The sequence below is a fragment of the Erythrolamprus reginae genome, chromosome 2 (genome assembly GCF_031021105.1).
Source record: "Erythrolamprus reginae isolate rEryReg1 chromosome 2, rEryReg1.hap1, whole genome shotgun sequence".
Lineage (NCBI taxonomy): Eukaryota > Metazoa > Chordata > Lepidosauria > Squamata > Dipsadidae > Erythrolamprus > Erythrolamprus reginae.
The window spans coordinates 221,817,637-221,838,420 of record NC_091951.1 but is presented as its reverse complement, the minus strand read 5'-3'; the positions used below and the strand labels follow the sequence as shown (position 1 = coordinate 221,838,420).

General features: G+C 43.8%; 2 protein-coding genes across 23 annotated transcripts in view; one reads left to right on the top strand and one right to left on the bottom strand.

Annotated features, from left to right (window-relative positions):
• SPAG17 (sperm associated antigen 17) overlaps window positions 1-10,454 on the top strand; it is a 130,528-nt gene extending 120,074 nt beyond the window's left edge. For 7 of the 22 annotated variants that reach the window (XM_070741991.1, XM_070741989.1, XM_070741984.1 and 4 more), the window contains 5 exons: window positions 839-1,008; window positions 5,425-5,485; window positions 7,313-7,454; window positions 8,284-8,421; window positions 10,241-10,454. In XM_070741991.1, coding sequence (XP_070598092.1) covers window positions 839-1,008; window positions 5,425-5,485; window positions 7,313-7,454; window positions 8,284-8,420 — 510 coding nt within the window. In that variant the 3' untranslated portion in view covers window position 8,421; window positions 10,241-10,454. Of the gene's footprint in view, window positions 1-838; window positions 1,009-5,424; window positions 5,486-6,593; window positions 6,736-7,312; window positions 7,465-8,283; window positions 8,422-10,240 lie in introns of those variants that run through there. The other 15 variants (XR_011558222.1, XM_070741987.1, XM_070741986.1 and 12 more) reach the window with 9 other exon arrangements.
• A 652-nt stretch (window positions 10,455-11,106) lies between these two features.
• Window positions 11,107-20,784, bottom strand: part of WDR3 (WD repeat domain 3) — a 47,670-nt gene continuing 37,992 nt past the window's right edge. The window contains exons 25-26 of the mRNA XM_070741997.1: window positions 13,803-13,896; window positions 11,107-11,755 (exon numbers count right to left, since the gene is read on the bottom strand). Of these exons, the coding sequence (XP_070598098.1) occupies window positions 11,600-11,755; window positions 13,803-13,896 (250 nt within the window). The 3' untranslated portion in view covers window positions 11,107-11,599. The remainder of the gene's footprint in view (window positions 11,756-13,802; window positions 13,897-20,784) is intronic.

Sequence of the window (20,784 nt, the reverse complement as noted above, 5' to 3'; positions counted from 1 at the left end):
TGCAGATATAGAGTAGCAACTCAAATACCTAGGGTTACTGGATTCCCCCTACACCATGAGTAGGTGGCTGTTTTTCCCCCAGCTATTACTAAACAGTAACCAAAGGGTTTTGAGCAAATGGAGAATCATAGATTCCAATCCAGTCTGTCATCCTGGAATGCTTATATCTTGGTTTTGGGGATTGCACAGAATAGAATAGGATTTTCCTCCTTCTCTCCCTCTGAGCTGCTTTATATACTGAGTACAAAAGGAGTTTTGCCCCTCTTATCCACAAGGACAGAAGAAGCTAGGACTGGGAACTAAGGAGTTTATTTCAAATCTTTGCTTCCACTGTGAACATCTCTTTTTGTTGTTGGATGGTTTCTGCCTATTTTCCTCATATGTGGTCCAATGATAGCTTATTATTTAATAAGATCTCTCCATCTGATTGTGTAAGACTAAAGCATGCTTGATGGCAACTGAAAAGTAGGAGTGCACTATACGACATTATGGAATAATACTCAATATGCATTATTGTCCAAGGAGCTTTGCAGTATAATTTTACTGAAACAAAAATAAAACGCTTAGCAAAAATTATATTACAGATTTCTGTTTCTCATCTAGGAGTGCACTGAAGGTTAAATAGACTTGTATGCCTTAAGTTCAAATAAATATTGTACAGTTTTTTACATGTTAAATTATTCACAGGACTGATTTCACATGGGCAAATCCACTTATAATTCAAGGTATATTAAGTTCCAATTGACAAAAATGATTATTTTATAGTTAGTCTGTTGGGAATTCAGAATACTAATCTGATCTGTCTGTCCTTCCTAAATTATCTCTCTTGTTTGTGAAGAATATAGACCTTGTTTCTGGCAAAGTCCGCACAAGCTCTGTCACAGCACCTTCCCAGAAAATGTCAGGATTCCTTCTTATCCCACCAAAGGTGACATTTGGCATTCTTAAGGAGGGCTGCACTTATTCAACCACAGTGATTTTGAAGAATGTTGGAATGGACTTCTGCAGGTTTGTATATATTAGTAGCAAGTTTTGTATCTGCCAAAGGATAACACATCAAAATATTTCGGTTATTGGTTGTTTGGGGATATGCCATGGAGTTGTTCACAGATAACTCAGATTCTTTTCTATATGAACAATGTTGGAGTGGTAAATTGTTCAAGGAGGAAGAATGAGGATAATTTCTCTCTTTTGACTACAGGTATGTAATATACGAGAATAGCACCAACCGATGGACCTGAATTTAATCAATAATAATAATTTTTAAAATAGAAGCCTTTGTGGTAGCCATGTTCTTCTGAGTTATGCATATAGTTTGCATAATACAGATGGCACTTTTTAGGGCAAAACATTGCAGTGGTAAATCTGTTGCCTTAAAGTATATGTCCAAAAGATGAAATGCCTACCTAATTTCCCTTCTATCCTCATTGTTGTAATGTTAGCATTTAGTGACTTCAAGTTGAACTGATGAGGATGCACAAATTTCTAATGATCAAGGTTCTGCTAGAATAACATGGAGTCAAGGTGAAAATCATTATAACAATTGAAACTACATTCCATAGTGGCATCAGACTGAATTCCATTTCTGATGGATCCTTTTGCAGCAGAATAATATTTTGAATTTAGAATAAAGGTGAACAGTACTGTAATGCACAATATTATCTTTCCTGGCATTTATAAAAAGCAAGATAGTTATGATGGTCAAAGACCATTTAGTTCCATGGCTCATGGACATTCCCACTGAATATCCTAATACCTTTACTTAGGTTAATTCTTCAGTCCAATGCAGGAAGAAACGTAGTGGATTTCAAACACATTTTTTTGGTTTACATCTGTAAAAATACATCTGTGCTGAGAGTTCAGAGTGAAATCTTCCTTTTGTGAAGGAATTATCATGCTACCACTGGTGATATTTTACGAATTGTCACGTGGGAGTTTTTTTCTTCTTCTGTCAGTTTTTATCACAATCTTATTTTTGAGGAAAATCTAGTTTGGGCTATGGATGAGGCCACCAGCAGGAATATGAAGGAGGCAACTGCCTGAGATACTTCCAATGTATGCTCTTTGGACAGCTGGTTTTGTCTAAATGAAGCAAACATTTTGTTTCTCATGGCCCTTTCCTCCAGAAGTTCTAATTACATGACAATTTCATTCCTAAATTTGATGATACAAACAGTATGTTTAATAGGCAAAACTACCGTATTTTCCGGCGTATAAGACGACTTTTTAACCCCTGAAAATCTTTTCCAAAGTGGGGGGTCGTCTTATACGCCGGATATAGGACAGTGGCGCCGATATTTGCGATGGCTGGGAGGGGCGAGAACACCGCCTCCCAGCTGGGCGAGCCTGAGCGGAGCGCAGGCTCGCCCACACGCTGCCTTTGGCAGCACAAGCGTGCCTGTCTGGCCGGGGAAGAATCGCCCCGGCCGGACGTCAGTTTCAGCTGGGGGGGGGGGGGGCGAGAACACCGCCTCCCAGCTGGGCAAGCCTGAGCGGAGCGCAGGCTCGCCCACACGCTGCCTTTGGCAGCACAAGTGTGCCTGTCCGGCCGGGGAAGAATCGCCCCGGCCGGATGTCAGTTTCAGCTGGGGGGGGCCAGAACACCGCCTCCTAGCTGGGCGCGGCTGCGCGGAGCGCAGGCTAGCCCACACGCGACATGTCTAGCCACCACCATCTGTGCCTCGGTTCCGTAGCTCCGCCTCACAGCTGATCACCCTGCTGCCGCTGCTGAGAGAAAAAGAGAGGGAGAGAGGGGGGGAGAGAAAGAGATAGCAAGAGAGGGAGAGAGGGGGGGATAGCAACAGAGGGAGAAAGAGAAGGAGAGAGAGAGAAAGAGAGAGGGAGAGGGGGGGCAGAAAGAGAAAGAAAGAGATAGCAAGAGAGGGAGAGAGAGAAAGAGAGATGGAGAGAGGGGGAGAGAAAGAGATAGCAAGAGAGGGAGAGAGAAAGAGAGGGAGGGGGGAGAGAAAGAGATAGCAAGAGAGGGAGACAGGGGGTTAGCAAGAGAGGGACAGAGAGAAAGAGAGGGGGGATAGTAACAGAGGGAGAGAGAGAAAGAGAGAGGGAGAGAGGGGGGAAAGAAAGAGAGAAAGAGATAGCAAGAGAGGGAGAGAGAGAAAGAGAGAGGGAGAGAAAGAGATGGCAAGAGAGGGAGAGAGAGAGGGAGAGAGGGGAGACAGAAAGAGAGAGAAAGAGATAGTAAGAGAAGGAGAGAGAGGGGGAGAGAAAGAGAGAAAGCAAAAAAAGAGAGAGAGAAAGAGAGATAGCAAGAGAGAAAGAGAGGGAGAGAGAGGGGCAGAGAGAAAGACTTTGATCATTTCCCCAGGTATTTTTGTACCTACTTGACCAACATTATTAGTGGTTGCAAAATTGAATGTATGAACTTGTTCATTTCAATAAAAAGAGCCAGGGAAATGATTGAATGTTAAACTGGATGCATTTATTTCTGCCTGTTTGTATTTGTTCTTATGTTTAACCATTGAAAATGTACTTTTCCTCCAAAAAGAATCATCTTTCCATATTTCTTAGGCAACATTTTAAAATAACTTTAAAAGCTGAGGTCATATTATTCACCCTGCTCTGTATCATAGCACACTGCACAGTACTGAAAATTGGCAGGGTCACTAATTAAACCCGACAAGTTAAAATCTGTTTAAGTGACATTGCAAGAGGATAAAGACAGAAAGTGCGGAAAGAGGAAAAAATGGATGGGCTGTTTGGATTGCCATATCATGATATCACATACAGATTCTCATTCCATAATAGATTCTCACATAGGTGTCAGCATGCTGCATGTTAGACTGAAAGATACCTACAGAATAGATGGTAGGAGAAAGAAAAATAGCCAGGTTCACCTTTTTGTGTTGACAAATTATGATGAGTTATAATAATAAACTTAATTGTGGTGAGGAGAAATATGAGATGCAGACAAGACAGATAGACAGAGACATATGGAGAGATAGACAGAAGAGTGCTCCCACTTGGCTCTCTCTCTCTAAATAATTCATTCATAATTTTAACAATAAGATCTTCATCATTAGTAATTAAAATATTGTGTTATCATGTTCAGAAATGATTTTTTTCTCAATGCAAGTACATGATAGACCTAGACTCAGTTTTTGACAGTCAGAAGAGGGGTAGTCTTATACGGCGAGTATATCTCAAATTCTATATTTTAACTGGAAAAGTTAGGGGGTCGTCTTATACACCCAGTCGTCTTATACGCCGGAAAATACGGTACTGTGCTCCACATGGATCTTAAATGAGAATTACAGCCATCGACTGAAGATATAGTTTAAAAAATTCATTTCTGGAGAGATCTAAGTTGTTGTTGTTATTATTATTGTTGTTGTTGTTGTTGTTGTTGTTGTTATTATTATATTTGTATGCCGCCCTTCTCCGAAGACTCGGGGTGGCTCACAATATACAGAATACAAATCCAATATTAGATAAAAAAGCTAAATTTAAAACCCATAAATATTAAAAACAATCGGTACTGCACAATCACACCATTCTCATGTATTACAGTCAGAAAAAAAAGTTGTGTGTGTGGGGAAGAGATAGTTAGTCTCCCCATGCCTGGCGACATAGTAATAATAATTAATAATAATAATAATAATAATAATAATAATAACAATAATAATAATAATAATAATAATGTTACAATTGGACTGATTCTTAATAGGACATCTGAGAAGCTTTCTTAGATGATTGTCCATAGTCTGGATCCAGGTTTTCTGCACAATTATATAAAAACCTTCCCATTAATTCAGGTGGTATAAGAAGTCCTCAACTGATCCCTTAGCCAAGATCTTTGCCTTTTTATTAGTTTGCCTTTTCCCTTATAAGTGATAGAGACTACAGAGAACAGCTGGAGGTTGTTAAAATGAAGATAGGTTATCTCCCAGTCTCACTTTGGTCCTTTAGATACATATTCTTCTTTGAGACCACTTTTATCTGTTTTCAGACTGAAGAGATTAAGAGGGCTGCATCTGTTTTATGATGCATATAGGTTGTAGTGGGAACAAACACTTAGCTTTAGATGGCTTCAAATGAGGCCTAATAAAATGAGCTTTCAAATACTAATTACAAGGAGGCAATATGCTATTTTCACTAGAAATATCCATGCCACACTGTCTATATGTCTTCCTTCAGACTGAAAAAATATATTTTAGATAAAGATGGTAAAGAAATGAAAAGGGCTGTATGTAGGTAATTTTACTAACCCATTTTAAGTGGTTATTTTGGGGCTTCTTAAGCTATAAATGTAAACTTTGCCTTCAGGACTGAACTTATTCTTGTCCCAGACTGAAAATATCTTAATTATGGAAGCCAATGTCTCTGTGGACCCATCTTCTTCCATGGTCTGCTTCTTATTTCTCTGATTTAGCACAAAAAGAAATTAACATTTCTATTACTTGGCAGGTTTCGGGTGAAACAACCACCACCTTCTACGGGACTACGAGTGAACTACACCCCAGGGCCTGTAAGTCCTAGGGGTGTTTAAATAATTTGAATTGATTTTTTTCTGCAGGCAGACCACTCTTCTTAACTGTGGCTTATGGGCCTTTCCTCACAACTGAGTTAAAATGCTATCCATCCATCTTGAATTGGTGGAATATTATGGGCTTCTTAGCTGATACCCTCTAGTGTCTGTTTCCTCTGAATTGTCACTGAATAATGTGGGTCCTGATTAGTGATTAGTAAAAGTCAGTACACTACGCAATTGGATGAGTCCACTAGCATTAGTGCCTTTTGTCTTCTGCTCATCTCCAACTCGTTAAAAGAAAGGAAGTGCCACCTTTGGAGAAGTCTGAAGATTTTTCTCCTAACTAGTAGTTTAATAAGATTTTTATGTATGTATGTATGTATGTATGTATGTATGTATGTATGTATGTATGTATGTATTTATTAGATTTGTATGCCACCCCTCTCCAAAGACTCATAAATAAGCTACAGATAGAATAATTTTAGAGGGATGTAATATAGTTTAATGATCAGTACTAAAGATTTTCCTGAGCTAATGGCCAATCCCAAGGGTTCTCTACAGTAGTTAAGGATTTAAAAGAGACCAAGCATATCTGACTAACCCAGGGGTAGGTAAAGTTGGCTCTTCTATGACATTTGGACTTCAACTCCCAGAATTCCTGAGCTAGCATGATTGGCTCAGGAATTCTGGGGGTTGAAGTCTACAAGTCATTGAAGAGCCAAGTTTGCCTGTCCCTGGTCTAACCTACTTGCAACAAATTAATAAAGAGGCATAAAATGGATTATCTTCTGTGTGGGATTGATTTGATACTCCAGGTTTATTGAGATAACCCCTTTTCAAATAACAATAAAATATAACAGTTCAGAAAACCTGTGTTAGACAAATGAAAAATACCAAAGGTGCTGCCTTTTATTCTGCAGTAGTGGAGAGCAATTATCACTTTTTTTTTAACTTAGGTTTTGTTTGTTTTTTAAACTTCAAACAGTTCTGAAAGATCATGTACAAATGTGCAGCACATTCAGAACCTTCTCCCACTAAGATTATAGAAGTCGTTGGAATAACATGAGAATGTCTGATGCAAACTGTGAGGCATCTCTTCATTTAGCCAACAGATTGCCCCAAGAATGAGTGCTACTCCAGTGAATATATGCCCAGGCAGACTATACATGGGTGTTGGGACAAATGGGCTGATTGCTGTATCTTAACAGAATGATGTAGTAATCTACTTTTTTTGATATTTCCTAATGCCAGTTTCCTATATGTTATGTATATAGGCTTTAAGAAAACTTCATCTTCCTTCTAATGAACATATTTCAGCAGCTTTTTATTTATATATTTATTTATTAGATTTGTATGCCGCCCCTCTCTGTAGACTCGGGGCTGATTTTCCATGGGAAATCATTTAAATTAATTTTAACATGCTGCTGATCCACAATTTGTTAGGTTTTCTTTGTGTACAAATGATGTATCATCAGTTTCAGGGATTATACAGTATAGTAACTGGAAGGAAATTCGATGTTGAGCACTTGACTGGTATATTGCCATAAAAATGGTTTGGCACTATTCGCACCCAAGAAAATTGCATGTGATTTAGCTTTCTTTCATTCGGTGCTGCAAAACAAGCCAACTCTTATCAGTTTCAAGTGAAGAGTTTATAGCAGAAATGTTATGGTGAAAATTCAAGTCACAAATGAAACGAAGCCTTACCAGCAAGTTTATTTAGGGTGATGATTAAGAATAACTTAAAGAGGACAAGATAGTGGGGAGTGGGAGGCAAGAATCTTAATTTTTTTCATGGTGAATTTTATGATCTGTCTTTTCCAGATTGCTGCTGGACTGCAAACTGCACTGGAAATAGAGATCTTTGCCATGGCTATTGGAGTGGAAGATGAGGGCTTGGACAAAATTTCCCATCAGATTGAAATTCAAACAGAAACTGAAACACTATTTCTTCCTGTGGAAGCAAATATCTTTCAGTGGTTTTTTTTTTTTGTTCTATATTGTATTTATACAGGATAAACTGTTGTCTTTATTCCTATAAGTGGCAATTTTAACTTTCTTTAAATTACTTATTTACTTATTTAGTAACCAACCCTTGTTGTTTTTGTTTGTTTATAGTGCTATCTTTCACAGTAAATCTTTTCCAAGGCAATATCCATCATAAACATTATGCATGTTTATTTGGAAGTTGTTATAGTCATGCCTACTTTCTATTGCTCACTTCAGCTGTTGGCACATTGTCAAAAAGATGTTTACATAATTACATTTCTAAGAATCAGAATATCACTTCAATCTATTTTATAACAAAAGCTTTCTTTGGAGTTTTTCCACTGTATTCTATTGTTGTCCTGTTAGTTTTTTCTATATTAAGGAAAATTGCATTTTCCAGGAAATATCTGAAAGCACAAACACACATTACTGCAACTGAGAATAATGCAGCATTTCTTTATCAGCCCCACACTGTGAAACATGTGTTGCTATATTAACATAAAAGGAACTATAGTTTACTTTATGTGGCCTATGACCCTGTGCCACATGGACACAAATGTAAGCTAACTGACACAGGGACATCATTACTATTTTCGCTGCAAAACTGAGTAAGAAAGAAAACACTCTGGAATATCATGTCTCATTGTATTTTCTCAATGGTTTTTGTTGCCAAAATAAAAATAGAATTTAGTGGTTCAGGCAGCCACTTTTTAAGACTGTAGTTATGCTTTATTATACTTTTATTATACTCAAGGCTCAGGAAGGGGTTTGGCAAAACAATGTATTTCCTTAACTTGCTTTTTCACCAGTCTTAACAGACATCATCTATGATGAGAGACCATCAAACTATCCCAAAGGAGGGCAAGCCTCCAGCATCCAGTTGATTCCAACAAGTCCAGTCTCTCAATTTAGAGTAATACTTCCTCATAAACTTCCTCATTAATGTAAGCAATTATATTTCATCATGGAAAGTCTGGGTTTAACCATATTAAATGAGAGCTTATGTGTGGCAATTAAACCACTATTGGGAGGAAGGAGTTGGGGTGAACTGGAGGGGAAAGGGTTAGCAATTCAATTCAATTCATTAGATTTGTATGCCACCCTTTTCCGAAAACTCGGGGTGGCTCATAGAATAAGTATAAAAACAAAGCAGACAGGACAAATCTAATATATTTTAAAAGTACAAGTAAAACCCTATATCAGACAACCCAATCACACCATGCATCACATTTATTGGTCAGAGGGGCAAGGTCTAATTGCCCCAGGCCTGGCGACATAGGTGAGTCTTAAGACTCTTGCAGAAGGCGAGGAGGGTGGGGGCAGTACGAATCTCTGGGGGGAATTGATTCCAGAGGGCTGGGCCCCCACAAAGAAGGCTCTTTCTCTAGGCCCTGCCAAACAACATTGTCTGGGTGATGGGACCTGGAGAAGGCCAACTTTGTGGGACCTAACCGGCCACTGGGATTTATGCGGCAGAAGGCGGTCCCATAAGTAATCTTGTCCGATGTCATGTAGGGCTTTCTAGGCCATTACCAACACTTTGAATTGTGTCCAGAAACCAGTTGGCAACCAGTGAAGTCTGCAGAGTGTTGGAGAGACATGGATATATCTAGGAAAGCCCATCACAGCTCGCACGGCTGCATTCTGCATGATTTGAAGTTTCTAAACACTCTTCAAAGGTAGCCCCATGTAGAGAGCATTGCAGTTGTCGAACGTCGAGGTGATAAGAGCATGAGTGACTGTGAGCAAGGATGCCCTATCCAGATAGGGCCGCAACTGATACACCAGGTGAAGCTGGGCAAACGCCCCCTTCACCTCCTCAGGAAGCTGGGGGTGGAAGGCAACCAAGAGACCATTTGGGTGTAAAAGGCATGAATGGCATTGATAGGGACAGATCCTAAATTAGAGAATTACAACACCAGAATATTGAAGCAGCCAAATACATACCTAAGTGTTACATATCACAATTAAAAATGTGCATAATACCTCTTGGGACACTGTACACTATACATACTTTTTAAAGAAGTAGCTTGCAGAATTCTTGGTGGACACATTTGAATGTACTTATTGGGGTAGGTGGTATGCTTCTTATACCCAGGAAAAGAGAAACAGTGAGAAAAGGATTTGGCAAATTAAGATTCCTTTCCCCCAACTCTTGTCTGGCCAACTGCTTTCTGCCAGTCATCTCTGCATCCTGAGTCAAGAAAGTACTTGGAATATATTTATCTAGTGATCAGAAAATACAAATTAATAACTACAGGAATCCATAAGTTCAAATTATATACAGACATAACTTGAAATCATTTTAGAATAATTGGATAATTTGACAATTTTTTGGGGAAAATAAGATCTATATTTATTTATTTATTATTTAGATTTGTATGCCGCCCCTCTCCACAGATTCGGGGCAGCTCACAGTATAGGGGGTAGGACAGGACTTTTATTTCTTTTAGACAGACTTTCACCAATTTTCAGAGGAGGGCAGAGGTCACAAGTGGTCTCAAGCCATCTGCTTCATTAAGTAAGAATTCCATATTTAAGAAAACGTCAAAATGCAAAATTCCACTTCTATTATTACTCTAACTTACCGTACTTTAAATGCATAAAGCAAATAAGATAAATTATTATTGTATATCTACCTGCTGAATTTAGCAGGCATGTGCATTTTGACAGTCAAGTTAATTGTCCTAGAAAGTTACATCAGAAAACTTATTTAGAAATTTGTCCATATGCTTACATAATGTTTTTATGTTTGTTTTGCAGAGCAGATCGGATTAATTTTTTCCAATATTACGACTGTCCTGCAGTGCTAACGTTCTTAATATGCAAAGAATGGTAAATCGATGTGTGCAAAGGTTAATGAAATTGTTTTTAAATTAATATTTATGCATTGTATATAAATTGCTATTGTAAACAATTGTGGGCATATAATATGAACATGCAGCAATAAATAAGAAAATTTCTGCATTACAGTAAATCTCTTGGTTTGGATTTATGAAAATTTAAAAGGAATGTAAACAAATTACTACTCATCTTGCTGAAGATTAAAAAAGCACAATATTGGTGCAACATCTCTAATATCTTGAGAACATCACAGCATTCATCAAAATCAGCTAATTTTGATAGTGACATAGAATTGATAACCTATTAATATTTTGATATTGCTAGAAAAGCAAGATTTAGATGCATTTATGCTGAGCAACTTACTGAATGTTTTGGTGCTACTGTTCAACGTGAGATGAGGAAAACAGATTCCTTATTGGGCTAGATTAGATTTCCATCTCATGTTACACATCTGGAGAGCTAATTTTTAACTTTTATATGTTAGCTGGAAGAATTTTGTTGGGATTTCAAGGCTTACAACGGAGTTTGTATCATAGAGGAGCAAAATGATTTATGGAATTGCAAATGGCAACTAATATGCAATTGAGCTCAATACTCAAAACATAATCCTAACAGTCTTGTAGTCTATGAGAAAAAAAGATAGTTTCATTTAAATGAGTAAAACACTCAAGCCCATTTCCATCCCAAAACTAAGAAAATAATGTGTCAAATACAAACTACTACTACTAAAATGACAAATTCATTAAATAGCAAAAATAAGACTGAAAAGCAAGTACAAATGAAACTTTCTCAAACTGCAAAGAAAGGTCTATTCTCAGACCAGGCTAAAATGCTATATTGTGTGAAGCATGTCATACATAGATCAAATCTGAACAATTGCTGTTTTTTCATTCCCCCCCCCCCCAGAGGGTGGGGAGAATAATGTTGTTGTAAAATAAAGTAAAATAATTAATCCATACAGCAAGAGGGCATTCAGAGCTCTATCTGCATAATTTGTCATTATGAAGGGTGAGATGAGTGTCAATGTGGGGTCCTGGGATAGGAGGTGGCTTTTTAAAGAAGAGCAAAAGCCGCAGATCAGAAGATGTAGCAGTCAAAAGCAGAGATTGTCCTGATCTCCTACAACCCATTTCAATATTGTGGATAAAAATACTCAGCATGATGTTTGTCTGGTTCCCTCATCCTCTTCCCAAGTCCTTGAGAGTCACTCCCCCTTCTAGAGGTGGAAGCATGCATCACAGTGTTCTCGGGCAACAATAATTCCTTCAATGAACCACTTCATAACATTGTAAGAATCATCTTCTGTTTCTTCTTTCTCTTCCTCTTTTTTTCCTCAAATCGGTCAGTAGCATCAGCAAAAAAAGTCACTTCATCCCTGGCTTCAATTTCTCTTTTTAGGAACTGGAGACCAGCCATATTAAATCCCAGAACATCCTAAAGGTAGAAAACAAATAAACAGTCAAGTTTAAGAAAAGACCGGGAAAACCATTAAAACATCATCTTAGTTCCATAACTACTTGCTACTATTTCAATGCTCAATTGTCTAATAATCCTGACATCCACTTTAAAACTGTAAGGTAATGGAAATGTTATTCTATTATTTTAGAAGGGATTCAAAATTGGGGAAAGAAATCATAGCAGCTAAGTATTAGCCACCATGACAACCATGGACCTGACTCAAGTAGTACAGAGTCCGACTCACGAGGGGGGGCACGCACCCACCATGGTATTCCTCTCTGAGCAATTGAGTAATGGTCTGAGACTAAGGGGCTTAGAAGCGTTGTCTTTGTCATGGTCAGACCATTTCCTACTGCGGCTTGACTTCCTGGCTCCAATCCTTCCCTGCAAGGAGGCGGAACCGACTAGGTGGTTCTGCCCCAGATGCCTGATGGACCCAGAGGGCTTTCAGAGGGCGCTTGGGGTTATTCCAGATGCACTCGTCCACAGTTCGGCAAAGTCTCTTGCTGAGGCCTGGAACAAGGCTGCAGCAGAGGCTCTTGACCGGATTGCACCGTTGCGACCTCTCCGCAGCACTAGACCCCGTAGAGCTCCATGGTTCAATGAGGAGCTCCGGGAGTTGAAACGCCAGAAGAGACATCTAGAGAAGCGATGGAGGAAGAATAAGTCCGAATCCGATCGAACACTTGTAAGAGCTCATATTAAGACTTACGCGTATCATGCCGCCTTGATTGCATCAGCGGAATCTCACCCAGCCGCTCTGTTTAGGGTGACCTGCTCCCTTCTTAACCAGGGGGGAGTTGGAGAGCCTTTGCAGAGTAGTGCCGAGGACTTTAACACATTTTTCGCTGATAAAGTCGCTCAGATCTGGGCGGACCACTCCGATTGGAAAACAGAGTCGACTGACAATGAGTCAGTCGAGGTGACTGGGGCCCGTACTTGTCCATCTGTCTGGGAAGAGTTTCATCTGGTGACACTTGATGAAGTGGACAAGGCCATTGGAGCTGTGAGTTCCGCCATCTGCTTACTGGATCCGTGTCCCTCCTGGTGGATCTCGGCCAGCAAGGAGGTGACACGGAGCTGGGTCCAGGAGATTGTCAACGCTTCTTTGGGGAGGGGGTCCTTTCTGGCTCCCTACAAGGAGGCACTTGTGCGCCCCCTCCTTAAGAAGCCTTCCCTGGACCCAGCCATTCTCAACAACTATCGTCCAGTCTCCAACCTTCCCTTTATGGGGAAGGTTGTCGAGAAGGTGGTGACGCTCCAGCTCCAGCGGTCCTTGGAAGAAGCCGATTATCTAGGCCCTCCACAGTCAGGATTCAGACCCGGCTACAGCATGGAAACTGCTTTGGTCGTGTTGATGGATGATCTCTGGCGGGCCCGGGACAGGGGTTTATCCTCTGTCCTGGTGCTTCTTGACCTCTCAGCGGCTTTCAATACTATTGACCATGGTATCCTTCTGCGCCAGCTGGAGGGGTTGAGAGTGAGAGGCACTGTTCTTCAATGGTTCTCCTACCTCTCTGGTCGGTCGCAGTCGGTGTTAGTGGGGCGTCAGAAGTTGACCTCTAGGTTCCTCCCTTGTGGGGTGCCTCAGGTCGGTCCTCTCCCCCCTGCTGTTTAATATCTACATGAAACTGCTGGGCGAGTACCCAGCTCTACATACCCACCCCATGCCCAGTCAGCGAAGCAGTGGAAGTGATGTGCCGGTGTCTGGAGGCTGTTAGGGTCTGGATGGGTGTCAACAGACTCAAACTCAACCCTGATAAGACAAAGTGGCTGTGGGTTTTGCCTCTGTATGACAATTCTATCTGTCCGTCCATCACCCGGGTGGAGGGGGAATTATTGACCCCCTCAGAGAGGGTCCGCAGATGGTATCCAGTGAGATACTCACTTGCTGCCTTTTCCATGTCACTGGATAAGGAGCTGCAAAGCTTGGGAGATCAGACCAGAATTTTAAACCAGGTTGTTTCTAAATTCCAAACCACCATTTTTTAAATATGGAGAAATATTGTGCCACTGCACTTACTTTTACTTGACTGACTCTGGAAAGGGTAGTTTTTTTCAGGTTCTCCATAACCTGAACAAGGAGCTGATTGCTTGTAATCTGCCCAAAGTGGATCCTAGAAGGAGGAACAAACACAACAAAACTATTTCTTTAAGATTATCAAGATATTGGTTCTGAATCGGTGATTAATCCAGAAGGAAATCTGGAAACAAAATAGGTTCCCGTGGAATCAAAATGAAACCCCAGGACAAGAAGGGAGAATGGGGAAGCTTCAGCTGTTGGCCTATCTTCATGTAGCATGGAAAGAAATAACAAACCCTGAAATTGTAGAAGAGTATCAAAGGGGAAGAAACATTATGCAAGTTCCAATTACTAGCAAAAAGTGGCCATAAAACTAAAATGATAGCAATAAAAGTGAGGGGAAGCATTCAGATAGACAGATATAGATTAAATAAAGTTAGATAAACATAATGCCAAGTCTCTGACCCCTCAGATAGCTTAGTGAGTGAGAAGAAACAGGAAAAAGAAAGTAGCATTTTTTTCTCATTCCTCACTTTGCTTCAAGCCCCCGACATCATAGTGGGGAAAATGAAATAGTTGTAGTAGTAGTATAGTAGTGCTGCTGCTGCTGCTACTACTACTATTACTAATTATTATTATTATTACTGTTATTGTTTTAATTAATTAATTAATTAATTAGACTTCTATGCCACCCTTCTCAACTGACTCAGGGTGGCGTACAACAATAAATACAGTACAAGTATGTAGAAATCTAATATTAAAATACAGTGGTACCTCAAGATACGAACTTAATTGGTGCCGGGAGGAGGTTCGTAAGGTGAAAATTTCGTAAGATGAAACATTGTTTCCCATAGGAATCAATGGAAAAGCAATTAATGCGTGCAAGCCCAAAACTCAGAAACCGGGAAGCCGGCCGCCACCACCAAAGGAGGCTTGAGCCTCCCTTTGCCCCACGCTGCTTCACCCTGCCTGTTGTCCTGGGTGAAGTGCTGGGGGGAGGGAGTCAGGAAGGTCCTCCTGCTCCCCTCCCCAGCCAAAAACACAAAGACTGGCAGGGCGGAGCAGCGTGGAGCAAAGGGAGGCTGAAACCGCCGGCGGCTTCAGCTTCCCATTGCTCCGCGGGAGCGGCAGACCGCCTTTGTATTTTTGGCTGGGGGGGGAAGCAGGAGGCGCAGGATTGGGCCGGCGGTGGGCGCGCCGCGAGGTAGCAGGTCAGCATCCTGGGCGGCTGGGCGGCGGGCGAGGAGGCGCGGCCGAGCGGACCTGGCTCCGGCTAGACCTCCAGCAAGAATGGGGCGGGCAGTGGGCACGGCGGCAGCGGTAGCGGCAAGGGTGCGTCCGATTCGGGGCTGGCGGCCCCCGACGCAGTGGGGAACATCGGCGCGGGAGGCAGGAGAGGACCGGGCGACTGGAGCAGCAGCGCGGCTTCTTTTTGCCTGGGAGGGAAGGTGAAATGCCGGCGGCTCTAGCAGCTGCTACAAGCGGCATTTCACCTTCCCTCCCAGGCAAAAAGATGCCGGGGAGAGGGGCACGCCTTCTGCCTGGGAAGTCCGGCCCCATCATCCCAGAATGCCGGCATCTTTTTGCCTGGGAGAGAAAGTGAAATGCCGCTCGTAGCAGCCCCCCAGGCCGGCTGCGACCTTTTAAAACACCTGCGCCGCTTCGCAGCTGTCTCCCCAAGCCGAACGTGGAAGTTCGGCTTTAGCGTTCGGCTTCAAGAGACAGCTGCAAAGCGGCGCGGGTGTTTTAAAAGGTCGCAGCCGGCCTGGGGGGCTTGCCAGCACACCCCGAACCCGGGTTCGGGGGGGGTGGCAAGCCCTCCAGGCCGGCTGCGACCTTTTAAAACACCCGCGCCGCTTCGCAGCTGTCTCCCGAAGCCGAACGCGGAAGTTCGGCTTTAGCGTTCGGCTTCAGGAGACAGCAGCGAAGCGGCGCGGGTGTTTTAAAAGGTCGCAGCCGGCCTGGGGGGCTTCCCAGCAACCTCCCGAACCGAACCCGGGGTTCAGCAAAATTTTGCCTCTTCTTACGAACTTTGTTCGAGTTACGAACCGGCGTTTGGGAGGCTTCTGGGAAGCCCCGCCGCCCAGCTGTTACCTTTTAAAACAGCCGCGCGGCTTCCCAGCAGTCTCCGAACGCCGGTTCGTAACTCGAAAAAAGTTTGTAAGAAGAGGCAAAATTTTTCTGAACCCCGGGTTCGTATCACGAGTTGTTCGTAAGACGAGGGGTTCGTATCTTGAGGTACCACTGTACTACCAAATTTTTTTTTTTCTAAAACCTCATATTAATCATAACACATTCATCTAATCTAGTCACTCATAACATTGGCCGGAGTCAGGTCTCATCACTCACAGCCCTTATGCCCACCAGCAGAGATGAGTCTTCAAAGCTTTGCACGGTGGTTAAAGGTCATTTTTACAAATCTGTCAGTCTAAAAACCAAAACACACCTCTCAGTAACCTCTTTTTGTTATTTAATTTTTTAATTGATTTTTTAAAATATGAACACAAACACACACAACATAAAATAGGTGCTCTGTGAGTGGTGCCCACCACCAGACAAACATTCACACCTCACCACCAGATTGGGGGTGTTTCTTATATATACAATTTTAACTCAAGAACAAAATATCTGTTTACATATTATAAAGTGATTCCAATTTATTCCTTGCAGTTTCGTCTCGGATTCCACCTGCCGGTAACCTCCAAGCTTGAACTTTTAATAAATTCTACGTAGAGCTACCCCAGGTGTCAGTTGCAACTTCCACTTTGTCCTGCAGAGGCCATTTTCTCCCTAATCTGAAATCTCTACCCTGTTGACTGATTGCTAGATACATATAAGATACTCTTTGTTGTTTTAAAGTCCTGGAACATCTAGAGAAAGCTAACCTCAAACAAGATTTTATTTGAGATAAAATAACAAAGCCTGTTTTTAGTAAGCAGCTGGTTTACCTGCTTACTTACTTTGGGTCAATCTCTCTCCCTGATGGGGCCTCATATGTAGAGCTCACTCTTAAGAGGATAGAGAGGTGCAAATGCACAGACTTTTAAGAAGGGCTTAGAACACAGGTCCCCAAACTTGGCAACTTTAAGACTTGTGGACTTAAACTATGCTGGCTGGAGAATTCTGCGAGTTGAAGTCCACATGTCTTAAAGTTGCCAGGTTTGGGAACCCCTGGCTTAGAAGAACCGTTGAACTTACCTGAACGGTCTTCTCGATGCTCTGGAAGGAGAGTCCAGCATGGGTTTAGCTCTAGTCTTATTGGTAGGACTGAGTTTTAAATTAACATAAATACATAATAATTAGATACCGCCCCCTTGCTGCCCCAAGGAGTCAGTTTTAAAAAACGAAGGTAAGAAGAATAACAATTTATTGAACATTATAAATCAGAACAAGTAATTGAACCGGAAAAAACTCCCCATGGTTCCAGGGAGGGTATGGACTCTCCTTCCAAAGCATCGAGAAGACCGTTCAGGTAAGTTCAACGGTTCTTCTCCCATGCTTCTGGAAGGAGAGTCCAGCATGGGATATACCCAAGTTCAGTGCTCAAGGGTGGGAGTCTGTTGAACCATGGATTGTGTGTCCTCGCACACCTTCTGAAGCACCCGTCTGCCAAACGCCGCCTCCGCCGAAGCAAAGGTATCTAATTTGTAGTGGCGAATAAAGGTCGTGGGCGTAGTCCATGTTGCAGCCCTGCAGATATCCTCAATGGGCGCCTGTGTCGCCCAAGCCGCAGATGACGCCGCACTCCTTGTCGAGTGTGCCTGGATTCCAGTAGGTGGGCTGGTCGAACTCGCCCGGTAAGCCTCGACTATGCATAGTCTCACCCATTGACTAACGGTGTTGGGAGAAACCTTGAGACCCAGTCTAAGGGAACTAAAAGACACAAACAAGGCCTCAGTCTTACGTATCGCCTTCGTACGTCTGATGTACAGTTTCAAGGCTCTGCGGACGTCCACCTTGTGCCACTTAAGTGCTAAAGGATGATCGCCCTTGGCACAGAAATCCGGCAATATCAATTCCTGAGCCCTGTGGAAGTGAGTATTAACTTTGGGAACAAATGTAGGGTCTAACCTTAATACCACCCTGTCCGGATAAAAGGTACACAAATCCGGTCTAACCGACAGGGCAGACAATTCGGACACCCGCCGGGCCGAGGTAACCGCTACCAAGAAAATTGTCTTCAGAGAGAGGAATCGTAACGACACTGTCCTCAAGGGTTCAAAGGGAGGTCCTGTGAGGGCCTGGAGGACCAAGGTCAAATCCCATGTGGGAAAACGCCGAACCGGAGGAGGGTGTGTATTTGCAGCCCCCCTTAAGAAGTCTTTTATCCATGGATGATGGGCCAAGGGCCCCCCATCTTCCCTTCTAATAATAGTCGCCAACGCCGCCACATGTCATCTCAACATGTTTGGCGCTAAGCCCTTGTCCAAACCTGTCTGTAAGAATTCCAGAACCGAAAGAACGGAAGAATCTTGAGGTTGCAAATGTCTGGCGGAGCAGAATGATGTGAAAGCGGCCCATGTCGCCTGATAAATTCGCGTCGTAGAAGGACGTCTAGCAGCCTGAATAGTGGTAATCATGTTGTCCGGAAGTTGACAACTCCTTAAACTGTTCCCCTCAAGTGCCAAGCGGTTAGATGGAGCCATTGTGGGTCCGGATGGGGCACAAACCCTTGGCTGAGGGAAATCTGGTCGTCCGGAATCCTCCACGGTGGGGAGACAGAGAGCCCCATGAGGTCCGCGAACCAAGGCTGTCGCAGCCAATGCGGTGCCAACAAGATTATGTCTGCCCCCTCCACGAGAACCTTCCCTATCACCTTTGGGAGAAGCGGAAGGGGGGGAAAGGCATAGAGTAGTGTCTTTGGCCACGGAAGGTGAAGTGCATTGACTCCCTCGGCTCCCGGTGATGCAAACCGGGAGTAGAACCTTGGGAGCTGGGTGTTTTGGTATGTGGCAAACAGATCCACCGCTGGTTCCCCAAAGCGATGGACAATTTCCTGAAAAAGAAGGGGATCGAGTCTCCACTCCGCCGGATCCAGTTCCTGATGGCTGAGCCAATCCGCCTGCTGGTTGTCCTCTCCCGCTATGTGCTCCGCACGTAGAGAGGCAAGGTGAATTTCCGCCCAGTCGAAAAGCAGGACAGTTTCTGTCATGAGTCTGAGTGACCGCGTCCCGCCCTGGTGATTTAAATGTGCCCTGGTGGCCACATTGTCCGTGCGGACGAGAACATGATGTCCCTCCAGCAGGGGTAAAAAGGCCTGGAGTGCCAAACGGACAGCCCGTAACTCCAGGAAATTGATATTGACAGGTCGTAGGTCCTGGGGTGTCCAGAACCCTTGTGTCACCTGGGAGTTGACATGGGCGCACCATCCCAGGAGGCTGGCATCTGTGGTAAGAATGGTATATGACAGGTGTCCGAAGAGGGAGCCCTGACGCAGCGCCGAGGACCTCCACCATTTCAGGGAGGATCGTAGCTCCTGCCCCACGGAGATCAGCCGGTGTGTATGGCTTAGGCGCCGCCGCTGGTAAGGGAGTAGGGTCCACTGAAGCATGCGGTAGTGGTAACGGGCCCAAGGAACAATGTCCACGCACGACACCAGTGTCCCCAGCACTTTGGACAGTAGGGACAATGGGGCTTTCCGGTGCCGTTGAAGCCTGTTCACCAGTGCGCACACGTTGAGTTGTCTTTCTGTGGAGAGATACACCCTGCTGGAAACTGTGTCCACCACTGCACCCAGATGGGTGAGCCTGGTCGCCGGCACCAAATGACTCTTCGGCACATTGACCGTGAAGCCATGGTGTTGTAGTAAGGTCAACGTGGTCTGCAACTCCCGATGCGCTGTTCTCCGGTCGCCGGACAGAAGGAGAATATCGTCCAAATATGCAAGGATCCGGATGGACTGGGATCGTAGCTTTGCCATCAGCGCATCCAAGAGCTTCGTGAAGGTGCACGGGGCCGATGAAAGGCCGAATGGCATTGCCCTGTATTGGTAGTGCGCGTTGTGCAGGCAAAATCGAAGAAATTGACGATGCGACGGATGTATAGAGACGTGCAGATAGGCCTCCTTCAGGTCGACCGAAGTAAGGAAGTCCCCAGGCCGAATGGCGGCCAGGATGGAACGGAGGGAGGCCATCTTGAACCTTCGGTAGACAACGTATTGGTTCAGACGTTTGAGGTTCAAGATGAGCCTGCAACCCCCTGATGATTTGGGTACGAGGAACACCCGTGAATAAAACCCCGTACCCACCTGGCTGCACGGCACCGGCTCGATTGCCTGAATATCCAAGAGATGCAAAATCTCCTGTTCCAAGAGAGTCTTTCTTGTGGGGTCCCTGGGTACAGGACAAGCCACAAATTGGTGAGGAGGATTTTGCAGAAATTCGAGGCGTAGTCCCCGAGATACGGTTGCCAGCACCCAGGAATCGGTGGTAACTGCCTGCCAGGTTCCGCTGAAACACTGTAGCCTGCCTCCCAAAGGGACGTCCTGTAGGCAGTCACTTTGAACGCCGAAAATTGCGCTGCTGGGATCCTCGGAAAGGACGTCTGGTTTGGTGGAAGCCTCTAGACCGGTCCTGGAAGTAGGAACGGTCACTTCTATAAGGTGTGGAAAAGGTACCTTGGGTATAAGGCCGGGCCGGTTGCGTTGTGGGTGGAGTCTGGTCCCACCGAAAGGACTGGCGACGAGAATACGGTCCAGTCCTTCGGTCCTGGCGCCGGTACGATCTAGGGAGGACCTTCCTCTTATCCTTATCCTCCACCAGGACGGGCTCGAGAGCCTCCCCAAACAGTTTAGAGCCCTCAAAGGGGGCGGAGGACAATGCCCACTTCGATTTGGCATCCACCTGCCAGTTTCTCAGCCACAGAAGGCGTCGAGATGATATGGTGGATGCCATAGCCCTGGAGGCGAATTTAGCAGCATGCAAAGTGGCGTCCGTTGAAAATTCCGCCGTCGCCAGAAGTTTATTTAAGTCCTGTCTCAATC